This window comes from Hyaena hyaena, unplaced genomic scaffold (genome assembly GCF_003009895.1).
Source record: "Hyaena hyaena isolate Hyena2069 unplaced genomic scaffold, ASM300989v1 scaffold_57, whole genome shotgun sequence".
Lineage (NCBI taxonomy): Eukaryota > Metazoa > Chordata > Mammalia > Carnivora > Hyaenidae > Hyaena > Hyaena hyaena.
The window spans coordinates 4,127,185-4,151,254 of record NW_024080690.1 but is presented as its reverse complement, the minus strand read 5'-3'; the positions used below and the strand labels follow the sequence as shown (position 1 = coordinate 4,151,254).

General features: G+C 46.8%; 1 long non-coding RNA gene and 1 gene segment (V, D, J or C); one reads left to right on the top strand and one right to left on the bottom strand.

The window, feature by feature from the left end:
- LOC120231520 lies at positions 1-1,244 on the bottom strand. The segment is given in 2 exon segments: positions 1-444; positions 569-1,244. Coding segments are annotated over 2 exon segments (378 nt in total).
- On the top strand, positions 831-22,737 carry LOC120231521. Of its 2 annotated transcripts, none has more exons than XR_005528348.1 (4): positions 831-888; positions 14,874-15,114; positions 19,679-19,773; positions 22,548-22,737. It is a non-coding gene; the product is annotated as an uncharacterized LOC120231521 (long non-coding RNA). The 2 variants fall into 2 exon arrangements; XR_005528347.1 differs by having other exon boundaries at positions 22,545-22,737.
- The last annotated feature ends 1,333 nt before the right edge of the window (positions 22,738-24,070 follow it).

The following is a 24,070-nucleotide window of genomic DNA, read 5'->3' as shown; positions in this document are numbered from 1 at the left end:
CCTCCCTTCCCTCCTCCCACACCTCCCAGTGACCTCCAGAGCAGGGCTGCATCTGACACTTTCTGAACAGATGCAGGCACAAGAGGGCCAGCAGGAGGAGCCCAACCGCTTCCCTGGTGGTTTATGTGCTGGTCTGTAACACTGTGTGTGGGTAGTTATTATAGTGCTGGCAGTGGTAAGTTGCAGCGTCGTCAGGCTCCAGGCTGCTGATGGTGAGGGTGAAATCTGTCCCAGACCCATTGCCCCTGAACCATGAGGGGACCCCAGTTTGCAATGTGGATGCATGATAGATCAGAAGCTTAGGAACTTTCCCTGGTTTCTGCTGATACCAGTCCACCCACGTGTTCACGTTCTGACTCGCCTTGCAAGTGATGGTGACTGTGTCTCCGGGAGATGCAGACAGCGAGGATAGAGACTGGGTCATCTGGATATCACAGCTGGCTCCTGAGATTGGACACAGAGACACACATAGCCACACTGTGAATCATGTGTTAAGAGGACATTGCTGGAGGGCCCAGCAGTACTGAGCACATCGGCTGAGTACATTCCCGGTGTTCCTCTTCCTTACCTGGGAGCCAGAGCAACAGGAGGCCAAGGAGCTGAGCGGGAGCCTTCATGTCCATTCTGTGTCCTGACTGGGCCTGAGTCCCGCACAGGGTGTGACCAGCCTATCAATCAGTGTTCAGGGAAGTGGGCTGTGCCTGGGGAACATGCAAATCAGCAGAGGATGGAGCATAACTGGGACAGCTGCAGAGTTGGGTTATCTCAAAAACGGTACAGATGCAATAAAACCCCCTGGACCCAAGTTCGACCAGAGCAGCATAAATTTGCCTCCTGGAGCAGGTGTTTCTTCCTGGAGGCCAAAGAGCAGAATCCGCCTGCTGTCCTGTGAGTAGAGAGTTCTTTGCGTCTCTTTAAGATTCATGACACATTTTTCTTACTGTCTCTCTAAGACAGCATCAGTCAGCTATTACACAATCCCAGACACTCTAAGAACCTGTACAGGCCCCTTTTATTTGGTGCCTGTGGATGTTATTTAGGCCACAGAGATTCTTCTTTGCTCTACTGTCCCGATATTCTTGGCATGAGAAATTACCATCACTACCATCCAGCGATGGAATGGGGTAGTAGAATAATAAAGAAGTGTGGGTGTTATGATATGTAAGTTGCCCAGCTGTTGAGTATCTGCCATCGCTAACGTGTCATCTCCAGCTAAGCCACGTGTCCTCATCCCCATTCTGAGCTCTCTATCCCACTGGGCCACACAAATAAAAAGCTGCCTAAGTGTGAGAAAACTACCACCAGGTGGGGCAGCCAGAAGTTGTCACCTACATGAATGTATTTATTCTAGAAATCAAAAATTAATAGAATTCTGAGAAATTATCATGAAACAAATATTGATACAATCCTCTTTGCTTCTGTCAGGGCTGGGCTTAGCTGCAGGACTGGCTTTTTACAATAACAGCACTCCAGTGCAGTGTCTCTTAAGAGTCCCAACCCAAGCACATTTGTCTGCAGAGAACATGTCTCTCTCTGAGGGCCACAGGACAGAATCAGTTTACTATCCTATGAGCAGAGTATTTACTTTGCTGTCTTCAAGTTCTGTGACCTGCTTTTCATGTTACCTCTCCATCTGAGACTTAGTCTGTTGAGTGGGACAAAAGCCCAGAAATCCAAAGAAATTTTATGAGGTCCTTGCATTTGATGCTCACACATTTTTCAGGACAGAGAGTCTTCTTCTTTGCTCTGATTTCCTGATGCCCTTGGTGTGATGAATTATCCACATAGAGAGAGAACCTAGGATGTCCACAGATTGTTCCTCTCCATATTCAAGAGTGTACTGATAAACACATGCATGTCAAGAACCTACTGAGGCTGGAGAAAAAACTGCATGAAAGATTACGAGGATGGGGGGGTGGGGTAGGTAGCGCCTGGGTGGCTCAGTCGGTTAAGCATCCAACTCTTGATTTTGGCTCAGGTCATAATCTCTTGGCTCGTGGGTTGGAGCCCTGCATCAGGTTCTGCCCTGACAGTGAGGAGCCTGCTTAGAATTCCCCCTCCCCCTCCCCCACTATCCTCTGCCACTTGCATTCTCTCTCTCTTTCTGAACAATAAATAAACATTAAAAAAATTTTAGGGGAAATTTGTCAGAGCTCACACAGGGCCAGAAAGAGTTATTGTGTGCACCATTAGGAGTAGAAAACCTCATGATTCACAGGGCATCTGGCTGAGTACTCAGGAGGTACTGCCTTGGTAGTGAGGCAAATTACCCCTGGACAGAATGCTATTCTGGTCCTGCCTGACAAAGCTTAAAAGCAATACCCAAGTCTATCAGACAGATGCAAGTCACAAGATTTGATATTTCAGTAAAAATGATGAAAAGCCTTAGCACTAGAAATTGTCTAAACTGAACTATTATGAAAAAAATATTTGAAAAAACATGAACAGAGACAGCATCAGTGAACTGTGTGACAACTTCAAGCAGTCTGTTACATGAACAATTCAAGTCTTAAGAAGAGAAGGTGACAAAGGAAGTATAAGAAACATTTTTAAAAATTATTGGCTAATTTTTTTTCAATTATAAGAAATCATTATCAGGGCTTGCACAATTAAAAATCCAGAGTCAGCTTGAAACCATGTATTTGGTGGTTTGAATACCACCAAAGTGCAAGGCAAATCCCACCAAACTGCCTGCATGGTCCTGGTTGCAGAGAAGTTTCTAGAAGATGAGTGGTCTGGGGAATGTCAAAAAATTTGCCTCCAACATGAAAGCACATTTTCAGGGGCACCTGATTGGCTCAGTTGGAAGAGCATGTGACTTGATCTCGGGGTTGTGAGTTTGAGCCTTATGTTGGATGTAGAGATTACTTTAAAAAAAATAGACTTAAGGGGCGCCTGGGTGGCTTAGTCGGTTAAGCGTCCGACTTTCGCTTAGGTCATGATCTCGCGGTTTGTGGGTTCGAGCCCCACGTCGGGCCCTGTGCTGACTGCCAGCTCAGAGCCTGGAGCCTGTTTCAGTCTGTGACTCCCTCTCTCTCTGACCCTCCCCTGCTCATGCTGTCTCTCTCTCTCTCCTAGAAATAAATAAAACATAAAAAAAAATTAAAAAAAAAAAGGACTTAAAAACCCCCACATATTTTCAGTAACTAGGAAAGAGTTAGGTTTGAAGCCAATATATACTCCTTTATTTAGTAACCTGTAAGGTTGATGTTTTGACTGAGACCCAGGAGAGAAGAGCGCTCTACAGTAAGGACCACTGGCAGAGGACTTTATGACCCAGAAGTGCAGTGACACTTAAAGTGCCTGTGACAGATAGGCAGAGCACTTGGAGGCTTCAGAAAGCCCCAACAGGAGAAGCCCAGAATGGACCTCTAGGTTATTAGAATAGTGGTCCAATCTCTTCACAGGTAACAATTCCCTTGTTGAGATAGGCTCCTAGCTTGCTGTTCAGCCCTGGTAGAGACTACACACTGTATATAGATCCTGAAATAGCCATGTGACCTGAGCTGCCTTTATGAATTGAGTGGTGACTTATCCAACAAGCCATAAGGTCTGCACCCAGTATCCTATCCACCTGTAGAAGTGGGATATACAGGCTAGGCCTTGATATAGTCCCCCAGGCACACAGGTGAGTTATTCAAGCTCTCATGAGACCTACACTTGCTGAATTGTTTCCTTTCCATCATCCTAACCCTTATGTGGATGCTCTTTAGACAGTTGGCCATAAAAAATAACAATAATTCAGATCCAATATATAATGGATTTTTATGCAATCCAGTTTTATGCAAGATATGCATAAATTCAGATCAAAAGTAGAGTTTTATAGCCTTACAGACTACTTTAAGGATAGTTGGGAATGAGCATGTAGGAAGAAATTTATCTACTGGGCAGAACTCAGAGTTGGCTTCTCCAATCCACTTCACCTCTCTTAGAGATAAACTGGATCAGAGAGGCAGTGATTAAAGGTGTGGTCCCATGGTCAGAAGATTAGATAAAACAAGCCTGAGAGGTTGGTGATGAGAAGCTCAAAAGCAGAGTTTTATGAACGGCCCTCTGGACTGAGCATTTACTGTAAGAGTATTTGTATCCTATGCAAATGTTCACTTTAACACACACCCTGTACAGGGAGCTCTCAATCATTGGGCAGATGAGATGACCAACTCTGTGGATGTCAGTTAGCTTCTCATGCATACACCCCAGTGTTTGTTCATTGAGTTCAGACATAAAGTGGCCGTGGTGGCAGGGATGGAGGCCATGCACGGGCTCAACAACATGGAACTCACCTTACCAAGAATTAAATGGATTTTTGCCTCTAGGTAATTGCCTAGCAAGACAAAGGAAGAGATCAATACTGTTCCTGAGCTCCCACAACGGCTTCAGGACCTGGGGATACTAGCTAGCCACTTGGGGCTATATCCCCTTCCCTTCCCTTACTTTTTAAATAAGGTGTATTTGTAGTAAATTCATTCTTCAAATTACTTAATGTAAAAGTGATTGTGGCTAAACTGGAAAACAAATAAGCATCCCGCTCTGGGGAAGAAGGAGAACGTCGTGAGTTTTCCTGGGATCATTGTATCATATGAGGTAGATGCATGATGCCGTTGGACTTTAATTGGAAACATAAATATGGGTAAACAAGTGTTTTGAATGTTGGAGTATAAAGAAGTGGACCAGTTGTTTATTTGTCTGCTTAGCATCACTGCTTTGCCCTTGTGCATTCTCATGGACACCACTTCCCAGAATCCCTTTCTCCTTTTCTCCAGATTTTGTTTGGTTAATAAAAGGTGCTTGTATAAGATCTAAAATTTGGAATGGTACAGGAAACCCTTACTCTCTACTGGTGTTATGGTCCAAAGTATGTGCAGACCACAGATGAGCTTCTCGTAATTCTTGAGGTTTATCATGGCTTCTGAGATCTCTGGTGACTCGTCTTCTTTGAGCTGCTACCAAAATTATTTGTAGCAGATTTTCCACGATTCAGAAATTTCTTGAATGAGGAACTCTGGAAGTGGCTTCCTTGACCTTTGGTCCTCAGACTTCCCAGTAAGTAACCCTTTAACGCCCTGGACTAAAACCAACCTACTTGGAAATTCTGTGAGGTCATTTGTTTTCCTGGGAAAATCCCAACTCCATCTCTCTTTTACTGTTCATATCATTAGTATAGATTTTGCGTCTTCGAAATAAGATCTCTTATTTTAAAGTCTTATGATGACCTTTAATTGCTTCCTTCATCCTGTCATTTCCTTCTGTTAATGGCAGGCATTCAAAGCACAGTGATTTTTTTCTTATTTTAGTCCTATAGGAAAAAACGGAGTCCTCGACTCCCATGCTTATCTGCTATGACTTGGAAGTTCCTGTGCAAATTTACAACGTATAACATTCTTAATTTAAAAATATAGTCTGTATGTTTAATAAGTGTAAAACATGCTTTTGGTTTAATACAAATTAACTGGTTCAAAAATTCACATAAAAAATTAATTGATGCATGTAAGGTACGATTTCTAATTACAAACTTAGCAAAATGGTACATGAAATTGGATACATAGATTATAAAGTATCACATTTCCAGTTGTTCTGAGAGGCTCTAAACATCCAAAATAATGTTATCAAAACAGATGTACAAAGGAAAAACATACACAGAAGAATGAAAGAAATAAGGAAGGAAGGAACCCGCATGCCCACTATCTTACACAGTAGTTACTCTTAAAGGGGGTAGATGATTATTTTATCAAGGAGAGTGAGTCACCTCTACTATGAGCTCAGCAAACTTTTCTGCTCAGCAGCTCTTGAGAAACAAAGCAGTCCCCTTGCCTAAGAGGAAGCAGCCAGAACCGCAAGGCCTCCCTGGGTGATAAGCTTGAGTGAATTAGGTTTATGTTCACAGATGCAAAGTTGTGAAAGCAAGTTATACATCTGACAAAAGTCTTCTCCAGTATCACAAGGGTGTTTGAGTTGCTGTTTACCCACAGAATCTTGAATTTTACAGAAGTAGCCGAGGGTTCCAGAACATTGGTCAATCGCTTTGTAAATGGAAAAACTTAGGAGCCTCTCCTCGTTTTTGCGGTTTGGAAGCTAAAGTCACTGGTCTGCAGCTGATGGTGAGTTTCTCTCCTGGAGCCATGAACTCAGAGGCTGGAAATTTGGTCAGCATGGTGTTCCCTCCAGCGCCAGAGAGTAAACATGACACAGGTGTCCGCAGTGTTCTCCAGATTGAAACTACCATGTTCCTAGCAGAGTGAATCTGGCCCCTTCCACTACAGTATGGGTGCCGTGCTGTCTGCCATGGCGCCTCAAGGACTCTCCCAGTGATTTCCCTTCCTGTGGCCACATCCCTGTGTATCTCCATCCCTCAGGAGATAGAGGTTATATGCTCAGTCCTTGATTCTGGGCTAGCCTGTGACTTGCTTAGGTCTCAAAAGATCTTGCATAATTTCTCCTTAGTTTCTTGTCTCCTACAACTTCTACATGAACAAATCCTGACTGGGCTGCTAGAAGATTAGAGACCGTGCAGAAAAGTGTCCAGCTGCCAAAGATGAAGCTATTCTAGAGCAGCCTACAGCCAGCCAACCCTCTACAGCCCATGAGCTGAGGCACACCTGGGTGGCTTGGTCGGTTGGATGTCCAACTTCAGCTCAGATCATGATCTTGTGGCTCATGGGTTTGAGCCCCACATCAAGCTCTGTGCTGACAGGTCGGAGCCCGGAGCCTGCTTCAGATTCTGTGTTTCCCTCTCTCTCTGCTCTTCCCCCACTCGTGCTCTGCCTCTCTGTCTCAGAAATAAACATTTTTCAAAAAAAGTTCCAAAAATAAATTATGAGCTGAATAATGACTAAATATTTTCCAAAGCAGATGCAAAATGTCAACCTACAAATTCAAGAAACTCAACAACCCACAAACAGCAGGAACACAAAGAAAATCACACTTAGGCATGTCCTAGTCAAACTGATGAACTGGTCCTAAGGAGAAAACTTTGAAAGAATCCAGATAGAAAAAAAAAAAGTAGGGGCGCCTGGGTGGCACAGTCGGTTAAGTGTCTGACTTCAGCTCCGGTCATGATCTCATGGTTCGTGGGTTCGAGCCCCGCGTCGGGCTCTGTGCTGATAGCTAGCTCAGAGCCTGGAGGCTACTTCTGATTCTGTGTCTCCCTCTCTCTCTGACCCTCCTCTGCTCACGCGCTCTCTCTCTCTCTTTCTCTCAGAAATAAATAAAACATCAAAAAAATTTAAAAGAAAAGAAAAAAAAAGTTTTGGAGAGCAAGAAAAAGGAGTGCACATTTCTTATCAGGAAAAGATGCATAACTGACCATGGGACAGCATCTCCAAGCACTGAAGGAAGAATATGTTAATTTAGAATTTTATTTCTAGTAAATACATCCTTAGAAAATAAAAGCAAAATAAAGCCATTTAAAGATGAAAAAGAAACAGATAATGTGTCACCATTGGACCTGCACCACAGAAATGCAAAGGAAAGTTCTGGCTAAAGATAAATTTCACCAGCTAGAAACACAAAAGAAATGAAGAGCTCCAGAAATGGTAAATGGCAGGTAAATGTAAAAGACTTGTCTTTTGATTTCCCATTTCCTTAAAGACAATTGACTATGGAAAGCAACATGAATGAGATTATATTGTGAGTTTCAAAACATATGTAAAAGTAAAATGCATGACAAAAATAGGACAAAGATTGGCAGGGGGGTAATGACAGTACATGGCTGTGAAGTTCTCATGGTGTACGTGAAGTGGGAGAACAGGAACTAAAAGCAGAGTAGGATAGCTGTCAATGCAAATAGTAGCCTATGGACAAGGTTTCTCAATGGGGGCACCCTTAACATTGTAGACTTGAAAATTCTTTATTGTGGGGGGCTGTCCCGTGCAGCCAGTGGCTTAACAGAGGATGCAGGAAGTCCAAGGTGTCACAGCTGCTAGTGGATGGTGATAATAAAAGTAGCATTATTATTAATTTGTAAATTTCTATAGTTAATTCAACCCTGTAGAGCCTGCACGTGGGGGTGGAGGTCTCCAGCCACACCTGCCCTTGTGTGTGACTAAGAGGAGACACAAGGCTCCCCACCTGACAACCAGCACCAGCTGGCAGATATGACAGGAGACCACTTTGGGTCTTTCAGGCCAGCTGACCTTCCAACAACTCGCAGCTCACAAGTGAGTCCCGGCAAACCGGCAGAGAGACCACCCAGCCAACCCACAGAATCATGGGAAATAATGAACTGTTGCTCTTTTAAGCCTTTACACTTTGGGGTGTTCTGTTCTGCTGGAATAGATAACAGGACAGTAATCAGTAAATCCATCTGAAGCATCTGCCCGGATCACTGCTTGGCTCTGTCTACTTCCACCGTCTTCTCTAAGTAGGTCTAGATTCAGTGTAATTCCAAATGCAGACATGTCACATCTCTCACGCTGTAGCCTCCTGCAGGAAGCAGGTGTCTTGGTTCAAGAACTGGAATCCACGACCCAGACAGGGTATTTTTGTTTGGGGACCTGTCGCTGTGGGTGGCCAGCTGATGTGCTGCTGACAGTAATACACCCCGATGTCCTCGGCCTCCACTCCGTGGATGGTGAGGGAGAAGTCAGAGCCTGAGTCTCTTCCCCGGAACATACATGGGGTTCCGGCAGCCCGGGCGGAAGCCCCAAAGATGAGCAGCTGAGGAGCCTCGTTGGGTCTCTGTTGGTACTAGGCCATGGAGGTACCTACCTCCATGCTGCTTCTACAGGTGATGGAGACGAAGTTGCCATGAGGCACCGCCAGGGTCTCTGGGGACTGAGTCAGGACATACCGCCCCACGCAGTCTGCAAAGACACCCCATCCAGGCCCCACAGTGTATTACTTTCCTCAAAGGCTTCGAGGAAGTGTGGTTTCTCAGAAGGCTTAAACATGGCACAAACTAGAAATCATGTGTCCCTGGGTCTTCCCACCTTTGCTGTGTCTAAGAATTCACATAGTTGTCGATGTGTCCTCAGTCCTCAGGCCCAAGACAAGTTATGAAAGGTGACCCAATAGGGCAGAGCCCTGCGCCAGAGAGACTGATGCATGAGTCCCTCCCTTAAAGCCTAAATGGATCCCTGGTGAGCCTCCAAAGGCAGGGTGGACTTGGGTGGGAACATGGACAGGGTGGTCCCTGGTGTTCAGGGGTCCAAGGACAGGTTCAAAGCTGTTTGTGTCTCTGCCTCGTTGTCAGCCTGGGGCTCTGTGCCTGGATTTCCTACTAAGAGTTAAATAAAAACAATGCTACCTATCCCACTATAATTGCGCCAACCCCCTTTTGAGCACATGGTCTCTGTGTCGAAGGCTAAGGGTCCAGCTCACAATCGGCAGTGGGAAGTATGCTTACCCTGAAAGCCCATCACCAGGAGACAGAGGAGCTGGGCCTGGAAGCTCATCTTGGAGTATCCTCTGGAACTGCTGTTTCTGGACAAAAAGGTAATAGGGATGGGGCTGGACAGGTAAATAATGGTCAGGGCTGCTCCAGAATGGGGGCCTGTTCCCCAGGGTTAAATAAGCACAGGTCTCCTTGGAGTCGATTTGCATGTCTGAGGGCCCAACAGAGATCTACTCTAGGGTATCTTAAGGCTGACAGACTCACTCTGCCTGCAGCTGGAGGAGGTGGTGGAGGTGATGGTGGTGCCTCTGGTCCCACAGAGGCTGAGGCTAGACTGAGTGAGGCCAGTGAGACTGGCCCAGTCACAGGGCTCCTCTCCAGGGGATGGGATGGAAGTCACCCTGGAGACAGATAGCCAGATGCCTGCAGAATGATCACTCAAGGATCTATTGTTACAGAGATGGGGTCTTACTCTGTTTTCTGCCAAGATTTCTAACTAGATGCCAAGTTAACCATTGATTGAGGCCCAGCCCAGGCAGATAACACAAAATAGCCAAGCCAAACTGCTTTATCACAGAGAATCTATTTCTGAATGTACACAACCACTACCAACAAAGACTGGTAATTAAATTCAAAGTTAAGCTGGGGTTGAAGAAAGCAGTGAATATGAGAAGCCAGATGCCCACAGAGAGAATTTGGACACACATTGCTGACCTGACAATGTAGCACTGTGTCCGGCCCATGTCTCAGGAGAAAGGATGGTATCTCATGCCCCCTGGAGACCACAGCTGTGGTCTTGGCCTTCTGTCATGTGTGTTGGAAGCTGAAGCAGCCCCAGGGTCTCAGGTCAGATCTTCTGCACTCTTCTATAGCCTTCCAAGTCAGGGTTGTAACTCCAAGGTCCCATGGATATGACCCAAAGAGGACATGGGGATGAAGTTTTGAGGGTACCTCCTGGGATGTTGGGAAGCCCTCCTCAGTGTCCTAGTTATCTCCATGGATCATGCCTATGTGGTTCAACCTGGTTCCCCTCTTTTTGTCTATCAGGTTGTCTGCTTGTCATCAACGTCCCTAAGGGAGGCCCTGTCAGCTACTGTAGTGGGTCAACAGAACACAGGGAAATGAGGTGGTAGCAGGTCCCCAGGGGCAGGACACAGACCTGTGGTCACCCTGACTGTTTTGCTCTTAGAACTTAGCAGTGTTCATAGAAACTGAGTTCTGGGAAACCAAGAGAGCTGAACAATCTTACTACTGGCATTTAGAATCCTCCAGGGATTTAAGGAGGCATTTAGGAATAGATTATTGTCCCCTCACTGGAAGTAAAGTCTTTTATTTGTTCTACAAAAGAATCTTTCATGACCAAGGGGGAATCCACATGTCAAGAAGAGTTGAAATGCAAGCAAGGAGGTTGGTGTGGTTAGGGATGAAAGTGAGGCTATGTGTGGTCACTGGCTGCCCCCCTGATTTCTAGATGGCAGCCTTATGTAGGTGCCAGAGCCACAGAGTGGAGAGGGACAGCATCAAGCTGCAGACAGAGAGACTGTGCAGATTCCTCTGCTACAGACCTGCTAGTGGGTAGCAGGAAACTAGCTCCAGACCCAGCGTTGCTGATCCAGGCTGGTGGGACCAGGGTGTGGGTGTTGTGTTGCGCGTGATAGAACCAAGCTCACCACTCTATGAGCATCGGCCCTGGCGGTGAGTGGGACAGCCTCTGAGAGAGACAGGGGTGGAGGGTGAAGGCTGGATTTCCACCAAATGCTCCTGGCCTTGTGAAAGCTCTTCAATGATCGTCCTCTTCTCCATGGGAGATATCCTGTCCACTGGAAATGGATTCTTAGCCATCTAAATTTAGACACTCCTCAGCATCCCATAGTTGGGCAAAGTCTAAAATGCTAGGCATATAGAAAGGATCTCAGTGTGACCTTGGGAAGCACCACAGTTCTTGGGGGAGAAAGGTAGGGCTTCCCTCACCTCTGGCCCTGGGAGGAAGGAGAGGAGTGTCCCGTGCTGCCCTAGGGAATGAGGAAGGAACATTGGCAGCGAGCGCTGCCTCACTCTCTGCCTGAAGAAGGTTTTACCCTCCTCACCTTATCCCCCTAAAAATCCCTTTCCCTTTTTGAAATCTCTCCTCTCTGAGCATTTTTCCCGACTCCCCTAGCCAGTGCGCCTCTTTCCTCCACACCCTCATCTTATCTTTGCTATAACCACAGCACATCTCAGTTAAGCTATAATGCATATGTATTCATGAGTGTGTAATTATTTATGTATCTAGGGGTCTACCTTCCGTAATAGACAATGACTTGCTTGAAGGTAAGAACTAAAGATTTCAATATGTGTATGTCTAGGGCCAAGGGCCAATAGCCCTGTCCTGTGAAAAGAAGTCCCCACCAGCAGACACAGCCCAGAAGCTCCCATCTTTCTCCAATGTTACTCTTCCCAGTCGTGGGGCATGAGTGAGGGGGAGGGAGATAGTTGGATAGAAGGGGTTCTTCCAACCCCCAGGGACTGCCCACAGGCTATACTCTCATGGTGATATGGTCCCAGGGTGTCAGCTGACTTAGACATGATGTCTCAACAGGTGCCCTGGGTTCTTGGCTGGGTCACACGGAGCCTCCCTGGGTCAGTGTAGGCCTAGTTCATCACTACAGTATTCAATTCCCTGACTCCCTGAATCAAGACATTTCCCTGAATCCCTGCTGCCTGTCCTGGAGGGGAGAGATGTATGAATTTGGTAGGAAAGTGGATTATCTAACTAATAGCCTTCAGCAGTAGCTGAGGTCAGGTGAGGGGCAGGAAGGCAAGAACGTGATTTTTGTGTCACAAATCAGAGAAACAGTAGGATATTATGTTCCTAACTGAGGGATTTCTCCCATCTCCTGAACCAAGCCATGTCCAAAAAAGTGATTCTTAAGCCGGACTTTATAAAACATTTCAAAGTGCCTCATGAGCTTAAGAAACATATAATCAAATTATAGTCTTTTCCATCCTTTGGGAAAGTTAGGTATGCCACTCAGCCAATAAGTGAAAAGGATTAAAAAGGGAGGCAAAGTGGATCATATTTGAGAGTGGCCCCCCACATCCTCCATGAGAGCTGGGGACCGCAGCCCCTACATCCCATCAGAGAGTCAAAGAATAATAACCCAGGACTTTCTCCATAGAGATAGTTTCTTCCCAGATGGTTAATGCTATCTCTGTCCATGTCTTTTTTTCTGTGAGATAATGGATGACAAAGCAGATCATTAAGCACATTCTGAGAAAGGCCTTCCTTTGTGTACCCCTCTGAGCCTGGACACACTTGGCATTGGATATACTTAGAGAAATGTGTTGTGAACATGAGAGAGGGGGTGGGGAAGTGGTGCATATTCACAGAGAGTTGGTACTGGAATAGTACAGCAGGTTGGCATGGTCCCTAAAGGTATCAGGTCCTAATCCTCAAATCCTGTTGTTACCTGACATGAAAGTCATCCATTAAATTAAGATCCATTAAATTAAGGATCTTGATCAGATGAGATTGGGCACATTCAGGGTGGTATGACTGTAGATAAGAGACAGTTGTGGTCTCCCTGCCCAGCCCTCACTGCATTCATGGCGGCCAGGACCTAGGTCTCAGTGGGCAGGTCTGTCCCCATGTGGCAGCTTCTGAGTATTTATAGTTTACTTTTTTGGTTTCCAGAACCACCACTTACCAACAGAGGGTTCTGAGGTGGAGTCAGAACCGCAGGTCAACAAGGGCCCGGATGTGTGAGGGAAGGAGGCTGCTCTCTGAAGGCACTGATGTAAGGCCTGTGCAGGGAGTGAGGGGACCTGGGGGAGGGGAATTCAGAGCAGGAGCTGCACAAACACCCTGCAGTTCCATTCGGGGACCAAGAGGAGGCGCACTGGAGGAGCCCAGATAAGGAGGCAGGGAGCCAGTGATAGGAAGAGGGATGCCATGTCAGAGCTGTTGGCCCCTCCCCTGTCCCCAACAAGGTCCCAGACCCTCAGCAGCCCCAGGGCAGGAGTCACAGATGGTGAGGTTTGTGCCCCAAGAGGTGACAGGAGGACGGGGCCTGTGGGCCTGAGGGCCTGACAGCATCTTGGTCGTTGACAGTGAGGGTGACTTCTGTCCAGACCGGCTGCCCCTGACTAGGCAGCCATCATGCCCAGGGGGCCGCGGGAGTGAGGAGGAGCCCCGGGAGCTCTTTCTGGTTTGTGCTGAGGTCAGGCTCCAGCAGTGTTGATACGCTGGCTGGCCCTGCAGGGAATGTTGACCCGCTCTCCTGCGACACAGTGTATAGTGTCCCCACTGGCATGGAGGGGGAAGCCAACATGGACATCGCAAACATGAACAGCAAGCAGGTGGCTCATTCAGTTGGATATATTTCTGATCAGAAAACAATACATGCTAACAGCTTCATCTTGGGGGAAACATCTGACTTTAATGCAAACAACCGACGACGAAACTGGAGTCCTCCTTCCTCAGCAGTCAGAGCAGCAGGAGGAAACAGAGCGAAGCTCCCCAGGTCCCTGACGTGCCTCCTGGTGCCTCTGCAGCGCAGACCGGGTAGGGATGCCCTATCGTCAGCTCAGGCTGCCGCACCCAAATCCCAGAGGCTGGGAGGCTTCCGCCACAGAAATGTATTTCCTCGGCGTCCAGGAGGTGGGAAAGCCCAAGACCCAGGTCCAGGAGGATTCGCCTTCTGGTGATGGTCCTCTTCCTGGTTATCAAAAGGCCACCTTCTCAACGTGTCCTTGCAGCTTGCATGTAGGAGGAAAGTGAACTCTACAATATCTCTTCTTAAAGGGACATTAATCCCATCAGCACAGGGACCCACCTTATAACCTCATTTAACCTAAATTATAGGCCTTATCTCCAAAAACAGCCACACTGGGAGCTAGAGCTGCAACATGTAAATTGGGGGGGATTCAGGATTCAGTCCATAGGAGATGGGCGGGACTCGGTTTCCAGTCACACACCCGAACACTGACTGGGATTTCCCCCACCAGTTAGCGCACAGGTGTCTCTCTGGGTGTTCCCTGTCATACCCAGAGAATTCGTTCAAGCGCTAGGTGCTTCCCTGTTGGTGATGGGCCACTATCACTCCATTACGTTCCAGTATTTTCAAGATCCGGGTGATCTCTTTGGCTTATTGTGGGGCTTGTCTGCCATCTACTGGCGGTTTTGTGATATAGCAACTTACAGGAGTGTAGAGGCTGAGTCCAGGCGAAGCGGGACTGAGACTTTCCACCCATTTTCATGAAGCTGACATTAGGACATCCGTCACTAGGCCAGAGTCTGTACGAGGCACAAAATGATTGCTCTCCTCTCAATAAATCAGGCACCCGGGAACCAGGTTAGCAGCTAACAACTAACCAGGAATGAGAAAATACATCGGTCACAAGACTGTTAAGGGTTCTGTGATCCGTACACGATGCCAAAGATGTAGTTTTGGAAAAGAGAGGTGGGCCAGGGGGGACCCTGCAGGCATAACGGCAAGGGGTAGGGGGGATGCAGAGGGCTCCTGGTCTAGATCTGTCACTCCAGCCTCGTTCCTCCCATCAGATACCCTGCCCGAGCAGCCCTGAGAACCGCAAGAAGTGCACCAGCGAGGGAACATCTGCATCAACAGCTGGTGAGGCTTGCGTTCTGGCTGTAACCCCATGAGAGACTGCGTGTCATCTTATTTAGCCCATGACTGACCAATTGCACTCTCTGTCATGGTGAAGCTGTGTATTTGTGCTGTCCCGTAGGGGAGCCATTAGCCCCATGGGGCTATTGAGCACTTGAAACGTACCTTGTACGAGTAAGTAACTGAGTTTTCATTTCAATTAATTCCAATTTAAGTTTATTACATAGCTGTATGTAGCTGATATTTACTGTATGAGCAGTGTCATTTCCGCCTGTAATAACCAGCGCTGTCATCAGGACAACCAGATTATCATTGTCGAGCATGGAGCCTGTCCCAAAACCACTGCACCAAGATACAGGGTGGGATATGGTTGTGATCAAAGTGGACGAAACACCTGGTGGATCTTTGGAATCTTCCCTGCTTCCAGGCAGATGACAGAGACCCTCTTTCTTGGAGACACTAAGAGGGAAGTTACCAGCAGTGTCACCACTAGAATAGGAAATGGACACAATACACAATGTGCCCTGGTATTGAAGATGTCCCACCCCATGGTCTTCCCAGCAAAGTCATGCTGGTGATCAAAGGGGACTGGGAGGGCCTCACTCACCGAGCAGTGAGCTCAATCTCAGTCCCGTAGAATGTGTGCACCCTTCACACACACCGCCCCCCCATTCCCTTTCTCAGCTCCGGCCAGAGCCCAGGACCAGAGCCTTGTGTCCACAATCCGGACTGCACCTGCCTGACATGGACCTGCCCACAGGCTATGACCAAGTACTACTAAGGGCTTAAGTAGCAGAGGGTGCACTTTGGGGAACATGCAAAGCAATGAGGGGTGCGGGTCTGGGCATCCACCTTCTGAGCAGAGAACACAACCCATCTCATGGCTGTGAACCAGACCAAGGGGCTTGATGAAAAATGTCACAAATGTTACCTTTCCAGTGAGAAAACCCTAGAAGTCTCCTCACTCTTACAGGACTGGTTTGGTTTATACTAGAGAAGAAAAAAAATGTTCTTTTTAAATAAACACTTAATGGTTTGTTAGGAATCTCCTGAGGAGATAATGATTTTAAACACTCTCACCCCCCTCGGATAGCTTCAAGATGCCGAGCGGGCAGAGAGGAAGGGAAAGTCATTGTTGATCCTCAGATATTATTCCTGCCTTCCCTAAGGGCTGAGAGGACTTACAAGAGAAAGTTCTTGACATTTCCCCTTTTCCATGACCCCTTTCTTGCTTCCACTCCCCAAATATCTTCTTTCCCTGACATATGTCTAAACTTCACATCAGATTTAAAAGGTTTTGAATACAAAGACTTATTGACTCCTGTCAAGAAAAAGTTTTCAAAATAAAACTGGCAGCTTGGACTTAAAACTCTCCCGTGCCTCCCCAGTTTGGGTAACAGAGCCAGCTAAAAGCCCCCCAACTCTACAGACTGCAACCCCTGGAATGAGAAGCCTTCTGTCTCTGACCCAGCTTCCAGAAAAGTCCACTGCAGTCATGGAAATGCTTTTTGTGAGTCTTCCCATATGAAAGAACTGTTCAGCTGTGAGGTGTACAGTTAGCTGACAGCCTCCAGCTGTGGCCCCTCGGGACCTGTCACAACATTGGAATCAAATCCACAGTCTTCCCAGACAGCTCCCAGCTAGTTGACTGAGCATGACTAGTTGACTAAGGTCTGGCCAGTTCTGCTCAGTGGTGGTGAGGGGGCCCTTCCACTGGGCCGGGGAGTTTCCCATTGGGTTACTGAGACCGTCGAATCTCATAACTGGGTTGACTGAGACTGTCGAATATAACCTTCTCATAATATACTCATAAGAAGTCCCTGGGGTTCTCCCTATCCAGCTCTGCTGCCTCCTTCTGTATCTTTTGTAGGTGTTACCTTCTCATGAACCTCTTACCCCCTCAACTCCATCCTACCACCGGCTTCCTAGGGGATCCAAATATATGGTTGACACCAGGAAGGACCTGAGAAGGCAGGGAATAAGGATGGAGTTGGGGACAGGATCACTTGGTACCCAGAAGGTCATCAGGACCCCCACCCATGGCCCTGGGGTCTCAATTGCTAAAATTGCTGAAAGTTACTTGAGAGAATGTATGTATGGAGGGAATACGCTGGTGGATGCAATGGGTCAGGGGTCTGGGAAGGAAGGGAAAGGCATTCGAGGACAGTGACTCCAGCAGCTGGTTGTCAGGTGGCATTGGCCCAAAAGGACCTGAAGACAGTTCAACAGTTGAAAAGCAGATGTGAAGGTCAGAGGACATCCTTAGCAGTTGAGCAACAGACCTTTTTTCTCATTGTGGGAAAGCAGAGAAGGCTGAAGACCAAACTGAGGACTGAAAAACCTGAAAAAGATGGAATGTTCAACAGAGACAAGCCTGTCATGTCATGGTCAGAGCCCTTCTGGGAAAACTTGGGAACCTGGCACACAGATGGGGAAAACTGGTAGAGGGTACACAATGTTGTATGGTGGAAACTAATAAAATATTGTATGTCAATGACACCTCAATAAAAAAAAAAAACAAAAGAGAAAGTGGTCTACTCAACTCATTATTCCTTAGAAACATGCCATATTTTTTTCAGTTTCCACTTGTTTGCTGACACGTCCTGTCATCTGGCATTGGGATCTGACAAGAGAAAAGTTACCCAGTCAGTCCATGCTAGGAGGCCAAGTCTGCACCATCGCTAGGTGATGGAATGAGAGCTATCCTTGCACTGTATCCAATATTCAGTTAAACAATATTAATTTTAAAAGTTTATTTATGTATTTATGTATTTAGAGAGCAAGTGGGAGAGGGGCAGAGAGCCAAGGAGAGAGAGGGAGAATCCCAAGTAGGCTCAATGCTGTCAGCACAGAGCCTGACACGGGGCTCAAACTCACAAACTGTGAGATGGTGACCTGAGCAGAAGTTGGACACTTCACCGACTGAGCCATCCAAGCGCCACCAAATAATATTAATTTTATACTGCCTCTTCTAATGTCATCTATTACAATATTAAAACTCCTCATATCACCATGTTACCTTTTAAAAATTATTGAGAAATGGCACTTTTAGAAAATATATCATGGAGAGTTACTGTGCCACTTGGTGTCACAATAGTCTCCTGCCTGCGCATCCATCTGAAATCCCAATTGTTTATATTTTCCTTTAAATTCGACAACTTTTTAATGATATCCTAAAAATTGTCTAAGACTCAGCTTAATTGCTACCTCCTTCATTAGTCCTTCTTTGATTCCTCTGGTCATGTCTTCCTCAGAGGTCCCAAGGACTTCCCAAAAGAACCTTTGAGCTATATTTGCATAATCATTGTTTGTATACATATTTCACCTTCTCTTCAACACTGTGAACTTCTAGAAAGCAGGGATCCTAGATTCCACAACCACAGTTCCCCCAATACACAGGGACTTCCGTTCTTACTGCTGTTCTTATATCTGATCAAAGAAGAAAATGGAGTCATCCCTCTGGGGGGAATGAATCACCGTCCGTGAAAAGATCAGTCAACAAGGGTCAGTGAACAAGTCACTGGTCTCTTCAAACTCTGAGGCCATAAACTTTGCATGGAAGGGTCAGAGGAATCAAAGGGCAGATGGGTGAGCACCCCTTCAAGACCAAGGAGCCACCCTTTGGGGACAGCGTGGAAAACTTCAGGGCTGTGGTTGGGAGTGGCGTATGTGAGGAGAACAGGAACAGACACAATGGCCAGGGGTTCCAGAATGGTTGGAATAAGAAGATAGGTTCCTCAGAGCATTTGGGCAGATAGGAGGTTGAGGGCGGACGTCAGGGAGGACTGTGCGTGAGGAGCAGAGGCCTCAGGGACCCAGAGGGGAGCATAGATGAAAAATAGCAAGGTGAGAATGGAGTCCCCTCTGACCTACCCTCCTTCAGGGATGTCCCTTGGCCACTAACTACTAGGACATAGCCCAGCAGCACTCAGACAGGAGGAAGGTGATCTACAGCACCTTCTGTGGCAGGAGAGGGGATGGCGGTGATGTAGGTGGTGACACCGTGTCCCCCGGCCCCCACTCCCCACTGGCACTGGTCGCGCCTGCTCTTGGGGCCGCTGAGTTGGGACCTCGTATGACCCAACGGCTGGACTCTCTGATAGTTTAAATTATGAGGCGATGTAATTCCATTTGCATAGTCATTCCCAGCAGGTACAGTTATGTGAACTGATATATAACAGTAGAGAAAGACACGATTTTTCTAGGATGATAATTGCCTTTTTAAATGATGATAATTGCCTTTTTAAAACAAGTTAATATTCTCATAATATCCCTTCTCTTTTCTGTTGGTTGGTCAAGCCAGACTATTCTAGTCATACTTTTAAATAAAGAATCAAATCTTGGGTTCCATTCTTGGGTTAACAGTACTTCCGGCTTCAATTTTTTTTTCTGATTTTTTTTCACTGTTACAATTAGGTTTTTTGTTTTGTTTTGTTTTGTTTTGTTTTGGCAAGGGCTGACTGATTTGTTGATTTTCTAACTATTTTAATTACTTGGTTAGGTGTTCCAAGGAGGCCCTTTTTTTTTTTTTTTTTTTAAAGATCTGGATTAATGCTACATATTTTACACTCACTGCGTTCCCTGCATCCTGTATGGTCACTAGTTTTATCTCTGGTATATTCATCATCTCCAGATGGTTATTTAACGTCTCATTCTTTTTATTTGTGACGACGGAGTTATTGAGTATGCATTTTCCTTGTTTGTCTGCATTTTTTTTTCTTGCCCTTGAACTTGCCAGTGCACGATGCTCACATCTGAAACAAGCAAACCAGCATAACCAGATACCCCCGGGGGCCACCTGCAGGAATTCTCAGGGGGGACTCTCAGTAAGAGGTAAGGGGCTTTTCCTGGGCTCCCCAGGGTTAGATCCTTTTGAGCTAGAATACAAGAAAGTGCTTTTTTATCCACCTTCTTCAAATAAAGCCCTCAGAAAACCCCATCAAAGTTCCTGAACTATCTGCAATTGTGAATTTAAAGGACTAGATCTCCTCTCAGGGCCTGTAAATTACTTAGCCTTCAATACACATTAGAATCCTTTCCCCCCCCCCTTCTTACCCCCATGGTTTTCTGTTAGGTTTCTCAAGATTCACATATGAGTGAAAACAATTGGTATCTGTTTTCCTCTTATTTCACTTAGCATAATACCCTCCAGTTCCATCCACATTGCTGCAATGCAAAGATTTCATTCTTTCTCATTGCCAAGTAGTATTCCATTGTATGGATAAACTACATCTTCTTTATCCATTCATCAGTTGATGGACATTTAGACTCTTTCCATGATTTGGCTCTTGTTGAAAGCGCTGCTATGAACATAGGGGCCCATGTGCCCTTATGCATCAGCACTCCTGTATCCCTGCACTGGGTGTTTTATGGAAGCCAATTTGACTGTAAATTATATTTTTTAAAAAAGAATCATGTCATGGGCTTCTTCAAAAAGATCAGTGCCCTGATCCCACCAGAGAACCCCAGAATCAGATCTCATGGGGGTGGGGGGACACTCTCAGATTTGCCGTCACTTGCAACCAATGAGTCTTAGGAGCTTCCAAGCCAGGCTATCAGAAGTTGGTTCAGGAGCTCTAACTGCTGGAGAAATCTCTCCCCACACCTGGACTGAGGTGGCAGCCGGAGCTGGCACGGGTCTTTCTCCCCCCATCCAGGGAAAAGACAGCCCCAGGGGACCCACTGGATGATGAGGAAGAACAGTGGCGAGGAGGCTCTCAGCCAAGTGTTAGCATCTGTCCGTCCTGCGGCTGGGGCTCCGCTTGATCGGACTACATGCTACACATGACAAATTGGCTAGGACACACGGTTTTCCAACTCTGATTCTTTTGGGAAAGCTTTTCTATCAAAAACAAAATTACTTTGTTGGCCTTTTCCCGTGCCTTTTCCTTAGGAGTTCTCACAACCTGAGGGTTGTTTCTCCCTGTCAAACATTCGAGGTTGTCAGTGTGGCTGTTAAATGGCACTGCTGTCTGAATTATGGAAATTAAGTTATCTGCTTTCTGCTTGGTCTCTTTCCCTAATTCTGTAAGTCTGTTCCTTGTTCCCTTGATTCAGCGGTTAACGACTTCCAGTGTGTGTCTGAGGTTCTAATTGGATCATGTCCTTCGAGTACTGAGAAACTATTCTTTAAAGCTTTAAGGTAGAAGAGGTGAGAATGTAAATGCCCCGAGCTAGCCTGGATCTTGGACAAATTGCCCCTCTCCCCGTTCATCTCTTCCTCCTCCAGGCAAGTGGGTAGGTGGGAGCCTATGGGGCAGTGAGGATATGAGGAGGAGGATCCTCTGAGCTTCCTGCTCCCACCTTCCTCTACTATAAATCACACCACCCCTGCACCTGGAAGAGCTGCTGTGACCTCTCTTCCTTTCTCGCTTGCTTGATTTCCCCCACCAGCCTTTCATCCTTTCTTCTCCTCCTTCCCCGTTGTGTTTTGTTTCTTGCTCTATTATACTTAGCTGGAAAACCCAAGCTGTGCCATCCAGCTGCTCGTTTGGGCCATCACAAGGGCCAAGGTGAAATCTCTCAGGGTTTTTATACACACACACACACACACACACACACACACACACACACACACATATGTGATCTCTGATCAGAGTTCTGGGTTCACAGATAACAGCAGGAGAAATGCAGTCATTTTCTTCCCAATTTGGCCAGTCCAAGAGCATTTCAGAGAGATTTCCAGGAAGAAGGAATTTGTCAGGAATGACGGCTTGAGCACTTACTACAAGATAACCCCTGTGTCTGTGTTCTTGCCTTAACTCAGACCCTCCCCTGCCAGGCCCTAGTGCCTCCACCTCCATCAATCTGATGATTGAAAGGAGCCTTGCTTCCTCTTCTCACAAACTCTGTCTATCACCCCAGTATTACCCAATCCAGCCCCTGGGCTCTCAGTCTGGTTTCAGCATCCACATCTCCAGCATATCCCCACTACCACTTACAATCACATAACAAGTGCCTATAAGTGACCTGACCACATTGGGGGAGGGGAGTCCTTCTTCTCCTTGCCACGTGGATGGGCATATCTTTCCCGAAGGAGTTACTCTATTTGGGTGTGGGGTTCTGATGGGGAAAAACAAAGAAAGACAGCCAGTCATTCTCCTCCAATATACATCTGGTCTGTTACGAGAGAGTGATCAAATCATCTGTTATGTTCAATGACAAATATCATTTACCACCCCTTGCCCCCATGAGGCTGTGTCTTCGGGTCTTCTCAAACTCTTCAAGCTCAGCCCACAGTTATCCAAACTGATCAACAGGACAAGGCAGATTACATAAACTCCCCATTTTTCTACCATCGTATGGGACCACTCTAGGGAACGTGGGCTGGTTTGGGTCACACAAGCATCTTTGCCCCCACTTTTCCCATAGCAGCACCTGATGGTTTTCTTCTAGTCAACAGATCTCTCCTGACTCCCAGCCCTTGTCTTCGGATAATGGTACTGAGTCCATCCCCTGCTCGCAGGATAAGACTGTGACCCACACCAGATCCATGAAAGCCTTTCATTTCCCAGCCATTGACTGGTTCTGGGATCAAGCCACATTTGAAATCATACCCTTGAACTCTCTGCCACATGAACCTATAGATTCCCTCTTTACTTTAGCAGCTCTGGGTCAGGTTTGCTGTCACTTGCGACCAGAAGAACACTGACGATTCATCAGAGCCTGGTGACTGAGAGAGTGTGCCCTCTGAGGCCAGCTGCCAGGAGCGCTGGCCTCAGCTCTGGGAGCAGCTGCTCTGACTGGAAGCCTCTGGGAAGAGAAGGGGCATCTAGGAGACTGGGCGGGGTCAGATGTGTCAAGGCAAGTTGGGTCAACCAATGGCCACCAGAGTGTGCCTCCAAACCCACCAAGGGACCCCAATCTCCAGGTCTCTGCTCTGCCCGCCTTCCAATCTGGCCCTGCTTTGTGTTTCTTCTTCCTCCATTGTAATAAATTCAGTCAGGTAGCCATGTGTGGCATGTTCCAAGTCTAGTCCAGACTCACCCCAGCTCGTTCTCATCAACCCCCAAGGTTCTGCCATCTTTTTCCCTCCCCCTTTTCCTTCTTTCTTCATAGCCCATGAGAGTGATGGTCAGCCAATGGCCATTTCCAAAAGCCCAGGATCCCATAGATGCCCCCCCTCAAGCCCTCACCTTAACAATGGGGGCCAAGGTTCCCCAACACATCTCAGTTCTCAACTCCAGTGATGCATAGAATCATTAGAAAGGAGTGGATGAAAAACCAGCCTGGGCCCATCCACAGCTCCTCTTATTGAATTGCTCCTGGGCTGTACCCAGGCATCAGCAGCTTGCAAAGGTCCCCAGATGGCTCAAAGGTGCAGCTATACAGCGTGGATCTGTTTCCCTGGGGAAGCTCTTGAACGTGGCTCTTTTTGTGCCTGTTTGTTCAATTTAATGGCAAGATCAGACACAAACACAAAGAGCCTCACAAGGCATTGTAGACTACGTCACCCTTTTTAGTGGTTCCCAGACCGCATGGATTAATCTCAAAGGCTTTGTGAGATTTGACCCCTGCCTTCCTCTCCATCGTCCTTTGGGACCACTACTCTCTCACACACTTGCAAGCCAGCCCCACTGGCTTCCTCCTGCTCTGTCTGGGGACTTCCCCTCACATGCCTGACTCAGGCTCATCATTCAGTTCTTGGAATAAATGTCCCTTCTTCAGAGGCCCCATCCCTGGCTGAAGTAGGTCTCTTCTCCAGTCATGCCATTGCATTGTCTTGTTTCAAAGTATAGCACTTAGCGCATCAAAGTTATCTTGTTTTTCTCTGTATTTATTGCCCATCTCCCCCCTAGACACAACACACAACCCATAATATAAGCCCCAAGAAGACAATAATTCTTGCTTTTCTTTTGCCTCTATATCCCCAGCAGTTAGTGCCTGAGAGCACGCTCATCAAATACATACGAAGTGGAAGGAAGCATTTCCCTCAGTAGGAAACACAAATAAAGAGCAGCAGACATCAATTTCCACCACACAGTGGCAGCACCCGCCCAGTCAAAGAAGCATCTACTTCACTAAGACTACGCGGTCTGGAGAAATTGTCAGCCATCAGGCACTTCTGGCTTTCCATCCTTCCAGATCTGTCTAAACATCCTACGGTCAGTGAAGAAGACCTGCTGTCAAA